Source organism: Euprymna scolopes, chromosome 14 (assembly GCF_053919585.1).
Source record: "Euprymna scolopes isolate OS-2025 chromosome 14, ASM5391958v1, whole genome shotgun sequence".
Classification (NCBI taxonomy): domain Eukaryota; kingdom Metazoa; phylum Mollusca; class Cephalopoda; order Sepiida; family Sepiolidae; genus Euprymna; species Euprymna scolopes.
This window is the reverse complement of record NC_136495.1, coordinates 147,315,150-147,323,662: the sequence shown is the minus strand read 5'-3', so window position 1 is coordinate 147,323,662 and position 8,513 is coordinate 147,315,150. Positions and strand designations below refer to the sequence as shown.

Genomic DNA, 8,513 nt, shown 5'->3' with positions numbered 1-8,513 from the left:
CCAGCCCAATCTGAGATTTTTGGCGCGGCGTTTGCTTATATTTCGAGGGAAGGGTTGGTTCGGGGTAAGCCGCCGGGCCAATCACCGATCTACATGTAATTTCAGGGGCTGTCCCAATTTCTTGCACGACCCGAAAATTATGTCCAATTAATTAGTATTTTTGTTATTTTTTTTCCTTTTATTTTTTTTTCAGCCTAAAAAAGACACATTGCTATAGACACGCAAGACAACTAGCGTAGAAGGGACCAAGTTCATAAGGGAAACACGAGTGGCGAATTCAGCAGAAGGCTTAACATTCCATGTAATTTTCTTCATGGTTGAAGAAACAAAGAAGCCTAAAGACAAGCAGTAAGAGGAAATCTATACTCCTTAAATTTGGGAGTTTTTTTGTGTAATGTATTTTATATTAAAAACACATTTTCTACTTATTTAAAGAGAAAATACAACTTTGTTATATATGGGTCGTAGAATTGCATTCATCTGCAAGAAGATGGAGCTAATTTGCATATTCTTAAAAAATGCTTTTAAATTAATTTCCTATTAGTTTCCTCATGTGATGAGTTTTTGTAACTATTAAAGGCAATAAAAATCGTGCAAATATTTTACACGATTCATAATTGCGTAATATTTACGCAAACAGGTTATAGTAAACAAACCTGTTTATATATATATATTTATATGTGTGTGTATATATATATATATATATATATATATTTGTTTAAAAATTTTTGCCTGACTCGATGAGGCTACAAGTTGACATTTAATTTTATATAAATGGTGTTTTAATTAGACCAATTTGGTACCGATCCAGAAACTGAGCCAAAGAAGCGTAGGCATCTTCCATCAGATTACAGTAAGCAGCCGATGTTTTTAAAGAAAAAAAAAATAATGTTTTCCTTGAAGAAAATGTTATACATTTGTTTCAAATTATATATATATATATATATATATATATATATATAATATATAAATAAAATAAATCTTTTCTTGAAAATTAAAAACATTTCATTCATATAGTTTAGGAAGTCTGTCAAAAATTTGTTGCCAGCTTTTTCCAGCAACTTCGCGTCTTGGTACCATAAATTAGAATATTTTGGCGCGATTTTGGATGAGGTTCTGGATCAGTATTGATTTCCTGTCCCGATCTGTCGTTATTTTTTGTATTATAAAAAATAAAAATAAAAAAACGCAATTATTACAACGTTAAATATAAATTTAAATGAAGGATTTCATCATTACTATTATGACTTGATTTTAGTAATTCATCTACAGATTAGATAAAGTGTGAAGTTTTAATTTTCTAATCAAACTAGAAATTTTTAATAAGCAACATTTAAACAATGCTTCACGCAAGATTTTATTTTCAGAGCGGCTCTTTCGGATCATCTTCCAACAGTTCAATCGGAACTTGGCATTCTATATCGAGAACGAAATCAGCTTTCGTACACGAAATCACGGCGTTCTGAAGATCCTCGTAAGTTAAATCTGGAGATATAATCGATATTCTGTGAAGCACCATGCAACGAAGATTGGGTGGAAGAGAATTCAGGATCAGGCTGATCTTATCTTCATTAACAGTGATGTTCATCATTTCAAACAGGTTGCCGACAAAGCGAAGCCAAAGCTTTACATCATCCTCCCAGAATACCGGAAGTTGCAGGGTCATGCTTAAACTCTGAAAATAGAACAGATATGAATAGGATAGCTTTGTGGTGTAAAATGCGAAAGGCTTTTCAGTTCTCACTTTTAGTTAAACCAATACGAAATTTCAGTTGCCCGGTCGTAAAATACGCTTAAGTCATTTGGATTAATGCAGATTTCGTATTATATTGGATCCATAATATAGTCAATTTTTAAAAAGATCAAAAGAGAGAAAAAAAAAAAAACTCGTGCGCCACCACCGAGAATTGAAACCAGAACGTTTAGCGTACGATTTACTTTTTTCTTCGACAGTAATGCGTTAGCTATGAAGACATGTTGAATACAAGGCTAAAAATTAAAAACATTAACGAATAGCTATTACGTTTCACATGCATATTCGTAATGCCGTCGTTCGACCTTCACATAGCAAAGTTCATCTTAAATTTTCATACCAATTTTCCCCAGTTAAGACGCACATGGGTTCGAATACCCTGTATTTGAAGTTTATGTCTGTAGATCAAAAACTGACGGGAGTTTAATAGGAAAAACTTTTAACATAATATTATATATTATATTATATATTATATTATATATTATATATTATATTATATATAATATTATATATTATATATTATATTATATTATATATTGCACTTTCACCCCAAACAGGGCACATTGCCACTTTGATGGAGGGGTTACTATCAGGGACATAAGCTACAGGGGTACTATGTGGGGAGTTGGGCAGCAAGATATCGGTTCACATTACACTTGAAGTTCTGCATGTCAGTACATTTGGGGAAACAGGGACTCGGAAGTGAATTCCAAAGTCTAGTGGTTCTGGGGAAGAAACTACTGGAATAGAAGGCTCTTACATCTAGGAATGTGTGAAAGGGTGGGATTTAGCTGCTTGTCAGGTTTGTCGGGAGTATTTACGTCGAGGGGCTACAAGTGCTTGCAGTGCGTCAGAGAATTAACCGTTAAAATACTTGTAGAACAGGTAGAGGGTTGCAGCATTTCGTCGATGGGACAGAGGCTGAATCTTAGATGAAAGTTCAGGACCTATCAGGTTGGCGACTATTTTGAACCTTGTCTAGGAGACAGACTAGTAGCAGATGCACCAGCCGAAATATGACAACAATACTCCATAGATGGGCGAATTGAGGCCTTGTAGAGGTACATGATACTTTCGGGCGTTAGTAGTTTTCTAGCACAGTAGAGAGAATCTACCTTCTTCGCAACGGCCATTACAATGTTCTCAATACTTTAGAAAAGGGGCTGTGTTTAATCTTTTACGAAAGTTCAAATCATGTAGAACATCTGCATGAATTACACGGAAATGTTAAAGATAATCATCGCATCAGAATGTGTTAACGCTCACCAATCTCGGAAATGCTCGTTGAAATTGCCGGTATTTTATTTGACGCCTATTCCGCAACTAGGTCTTTATTTTTGCAAGGAATCAAATGGTAGGATTTAATCTGTAAAATGATAAATTTTTTAATTGGTTTACATTTTTGGTGCTTATGCACTTATGTTACCGTGCATAGTATTTTCAAATTACATTAAAGGCTTACATTTTTTGATTAAAATGTGTTGGGCAAAAGTACAATTACAAAACATGTTAAGAATCCTTTTCTAAACATTTCTGCACGGTTACATAAGTACTAGTGATTGAACGATTTCAATATATTTCCAGATTCAAATACAATTACAGAGTACTATTTTTAATTTCTACATTAAAGAGCTGTTTTTTTTGGGGGGGGGTTACTGCAAAAACATGTACATATAATTTACTGCCTGTAAAAAATTATAAAGATCTATAGATTTGTTTATATGGCAGTTTAAAATCCATACTTATTTTATTAATACAAACCATGGAAAATTAGGTTTTAACTAAAAATAAAAAAAACTCATGAAAATTGGGTGTTAATGCAGAGAGTGATCCACGCTATTTTTTAAAATTGTATTTCCACGTTTAATTAATTTTTTTTTTATTCAATTGTAAGGTTAAAGTACAGAATAGGTACAAAACACCCTCCTCCCATGTTAAGAATGTTTTTTTTTTTAAATGTTATTTCAGTACGAATCACTCTGCATGAGTACCGAGAATTTTTATCAGCGGAAAATATACAAATTTTACCGATTCCGTTACCCAAAAAGTCCCGATTTTTTCGATTCCAGACTAATTAATCGTCCCAACACTAATAAGTACTTTATTTTTTCAAACGAAAATACAAAATACGTCACAAACTTTAATTGTCATAGTGTCGTATTAGAAAATAAGGGTGGATAAAACTTTTCCCTTCAAGGAAAACACGACTCAACAGAAAACCCAGAACATTTAAAGAGAAATACAAATAAAGGAAGGAAAACGAAACAATTCACGTATAATCTATTATTGACCACGAGGACAGAACGACAACTGAGGTATAAGCGTTATGGCGCTGTACTAAGTGTAAAGAATACTAGTAATTTCGATTGAATCTTTAGATTTAAGTGTTTAGTTTGGCGGACATCTCATTAATATGTACTATTTGCCCCCCCCTACTTTTTATGGACGCCATATGAACAAGATATAAGCTAAGCAGTAGAAAGAAAGAAAAGATAGGAAACAAAGTGCGTTGGTATTATTTTCTATTCTGGTTTGATGAAATCCCATGTAGCCTTAAGCTTAGCAAGTGGTGTGTAATAAAAAAAAAAATTTAAAAAAGTATAATTTAAATGTGTCAAATTTTAAAATTAAGTGTGTATTAAATATGTACTCGAATAAGATTACGTAATCAGCTTTTGTTGGTATACTAATTGTGGTGTTGCATTTTTATGGGGCGTCTTCCAAGCCCTAGTCCAGATAGGATGCAATAACATACGGGAAATAAAAAAAAAAAAGTTATATAATCAGAAATTGTTATATTGTTTGGACGAAGTTTTTAAAACTGGAAAATTAACGTAAATTCTATGTATGAAAAGCGAGTTTTTATATGCACAGCTGCTTTCAATTAACAAGTTCTGAGAGCAGATAAAAGTGCATGGAATAAAAACTCCATTTAAATGTCAAGCGTTAGTGAAAAGAAATATCAACTACTCAGATTCAGCATCTTATTTGACAATGCTGATACTAAAAATAAAATGCAAGTTTTTCTTCCTTGGATTCGTCTAAACGCTTTTATTCATAGAGCTGGTACTTTATTATTTGTCTTATTAAGAATGATAAAGAGGCGTCATATTCGGAGAAGTAATACCAAATAGAATAAGGACAGCATTTAGTTACTGAAATTTCATCTTGGTTTGCCGACGGCAGTTTTAGGCACGTGATCCATTTTTAGGTGGAGAAACAAGTTCCAAAAGAGAAGGAATTAGGACGAAAAATTAAAATCTCATTCTAGATTAATTTTTCAGACGGAAAACATGAGCGCTTATATCAAAATAGATACAAGCTTACTTTTCACAAATAGAAGTGTTGGCGTTCATCCATAATATAAGTCTCACCTGTCGGTTTAAATGTATCTATGCAGGTCTGCCTACAACTTAGGACAGGAGATGGATTTTCATGAAATCCATATATCTTTGAAGCTCGACCCTTCGGACGAGAAATATTCAAAAATTAATTCCTTCATACTTAACTGGCCACTTTTCTACAAGGAGGGGGTTGCTTTGTTCGCCAATATTTTACGAAAGTCATCTTTTCGATTAACTAGCCTTAATCGAAACCTTCGCCATTTCTGGTTTGACGATGGGCGCAACAGCAAAGACGTCAATTTTTCACGTTCTTTTCCTCCTTTGCGGTACGGGTTCGACCCTACTTGCCTACTACCACTTTCATTTGGTCAACACACGGGCACCCAGTCTAGTATAAACATAAAATTCCAATTCTATATTTAAGTTCAGTGAACATATTTAGCGACTCAAACATTGAGTAAATATGGACTAAGTTGACAGTAAATAATAGGAAATGAAAAGAAATTTTGTTGCTAATGTAGAGAGTGATCCGTGCCATTTTTTAAATCGTATTTCCACGTTTATTCATTTGTAAGGTGAAAGTACAGAATAGGTACAAACCACCCTTACCTCCCCATGTTAATGGCTTTTTAAATAATAACGTTATTTCAGCACGGATCGCTCTCTGCATGAGTACCAACATTTTTAAAAGAATAAAGGGGATTTTAAATTGTTTCTTAAAACAAAAAAGGTCACCGAGAACAGCGGTTGTATTTCTTAACCACTTTAAAAGAAAGAAAGACAACTAATATTATATATATATATATATAAAGTTTCAATGTAGACCACGCTGTATCATTAGACCAGTAGATTGGTAAGCATAAGTATTTGGATTTTGGCAATAGTACTACGTGGCAAAGAGATGATAGTAAAAGGTTGATATTGGACAATCAAATAGAAACGCTGCGGCTATTCTTAAACTAGTTTGGAGGTGTAGGAAAACGTAAATAGCCGGAGGAGCTTAATATATTACACATTTCAGGGGGACGCAAGTGAGTATTTGTGCTATGATTCTAGACATCTTATAGTTTCAATTACCTTTAGCTATTGAATTAACACGTGTAATTACCGAATAGTTCGTGCTTGTACACTTATTGAACCGCGCTATTTTAAAGAGTATTTAAGTTTAAAGTTTTACAATATTTAATTGTAAGGTGAAAGTACAGAATAGTTACAAAACATCGTCCTCTCTCCATGTAAAGAATGGGTTGTTAAATAACGTTATCATTTAAGTAGGGTCCAATACGTGCACGAGTACCTTATTAATAAAGCCTCCTCATCCATATTAAGGGCTAAAATACTATATTTTACCAGGAGCTCTAAACCTAACAGCCTATCCTGCCTTGACAGAGTACAAAATAGACTTCGTGGCGGATGCCCTTTTCTTTACCCTGCAACCTTTCCCCACAGAAGAGACGTAGTGAGCCTGTCATTGTTCTATCGATATTTCCATGGCAGGTGCTCGTCTGAGCTCCATTCTCGGGTCCCCCCTAGCCAATCTTTCTCAAAAAACCCACCCGACTAGCTGAAACCACCGTCAATAATTTTCCCCACTCCCTAAATCAAAACGTAGATACCATGAACAAAGCTTCTTTCTTAGAACTGCACGCCTGTGGAACTGTTCCGCTTGCCGGTTTCCCTCCCGACTTCAACCTGGATGTCTTCAAGTCCAACACAAATTCCTGATGAACCGCCCACCCCCTAAGTAATGACACCTTACCAATTCTCCAATACTATTGCTACACTATCCCTTTGATTACTGTACACACAATAAACCTTATCCCAGAGTGGCCATTGGGCCTTGTTAAGTGGTGAACTCTATGTAAAAAAACAAAAACACCATACAATACCGTCCAGCTTAAGAATCTATAATCCTGCGATTTACCTGCTTTTTAATCTATTGTTTCGAAGTAACATGGAATGCAAGGGAAATTTGCTTATATTGCAAGGAGGCGGGTTTATACCAAGTAGTTTTTAATGTGAAGAAGTAAATCTCTTTGCAAAATAATAATGAAATTGTAGACTATAAAATAAACCCCTTATTGGATTTACCAAATTTCGAAAGGGCACGTTAACTGGTGTCTATTGTTTCTGGAAATATTTAGTGTAATATATCGATCCTGACTGAAAAGGAAAGACGAATAAGCTGCTACAAACCTGTAAACGAGCGAGGGAAAAAGTCCCACCGGTTCGACAGCAAATTCATTTTAAAGGTTTGTTTGAGCGATATTTATAAATGGAAATAATGCCCAAACGATGAATTACGTCGATTGGTTTTTAGCAGTTTTTGCAATGTCAAATCAAAGCGTCTTTTATTCAAATAACCATGTATATTTGCATACTTAATTTTCGGAAGTGATATTTAATCAAATGTTTAAACAATATATATTTAGTAGTTCTATTTTATCTGGCAATATGAAAAGATTTTCAACCAGTTTTGCAACATATTGTAAATATACATTTTATCGTGTTAGGGGAAAAAGTCGCCAGTCTTTGAATACGAACTTACTACTCTAAACTTGATACACCACCAAAATACCACATTAACTTTATGGCTTCAATTCTACTTTAAAAAATCTTGATGAATGCTGATGGGGAGTGGGTCACCCAATAAACACAAAAAAGCACACAAGACTAAACAAAATGCTAATGTGGAAGCCTTTCCAAAAGCGTTTTCTAATTTTTTTCTCAACTTCACCCCAAACAAGGCATAGCGTCACTTGGAAGTAAGAGGTTACTAATTGGGGCCATGCCTAAGAAAGATTACAAAGATGTTAGTTTTTGTTGCATTAAAATTTTTGCATATCAGTATAGTCAGGGAAACAAGCAGCATAAAGGAATTCCGAAGTCTCGAGGGAAGAAACTATTAGAGTAGAAAGCTTCCTGGCATTTAGGCACCTCAACTCAGTGATTTTCTTACTAAGCAAGTTTATCGAAGACATGTGCTCCCTCAACGTACATATAAGTGCAATGAATTCAGCAGAGCACATTCTATTAAAGTACTTGTCAAACGGGCACAAGGATGCAACATTGCGGCGATGGGACAGGGCCTAGTTGATAAATTGGGACCTATTAGATTGAAGACTCTTTTTTTGGACCTTATCCAAGAGGGAGAGACTAGTGGCAGATGTGGCAACACTGCTTCATGCTAGGCGAATGGTGGCTTTGTAATGGTACATGATACTCTAAGGTGTGAGCAGATTTCTAGCACGATATAGAGAGCCCACCTTCCTCGCGGCAGCTTTCGTTATGTCCTCAATGTAGTTGTTCCAGTTCATATTTCGTGTGAATGTTAAGCTGAGGAGTTTGAAAGAGGAATTATCAGGTAGAGAGTTACTTGTCATGGATATCGGTGCTTAGGTTTCTTGCAATTGTTA

The 8,513-nt window shown here is 34.7% G+C and overlaps 1 protein-coding gene across 1 annotated transcript; it reads right to left on the bottom strand.

Moving 5' to 3' along the window:
• Positions 1 to 1,239: 1,239 nt before the first annotated feature.
• On the bottom strand, positions 1,240 to 7,409 carry LOC145293375 (uncharacterized). The gene is made up of 2 exons (XM_080140011.1): positions 7,294 to 7,409; positions 1,240 to 1,675 (listed from the first exon to the last, which is right to left on the bottom strand). Exon 2 carries the CDS (start codon positions 1,664 to 1,666, stop codon positions 1,364 to 1,366), a length of 303 nt encoding a protein of 100 aa, XP_079996137.1. The 5' UTR covers positions 1,667 to 1,675; positions 7,294 to 7,409; the 3' UTR covers positions 1,240 to 1,363.
• Positions 7,410 to 8,513: the final 1,104 nt, after the last annotated feature.

What these genes read in the sequence shown, in the direction of transcription:
- LOC145293375 (XM_080140011.1), bottom strand. Translation starts at nt 1,666, where the DNA reads ATGACCCTGCAACTTCCGGTATTCTGGGAGGATGATGTAAAGCTTTGG.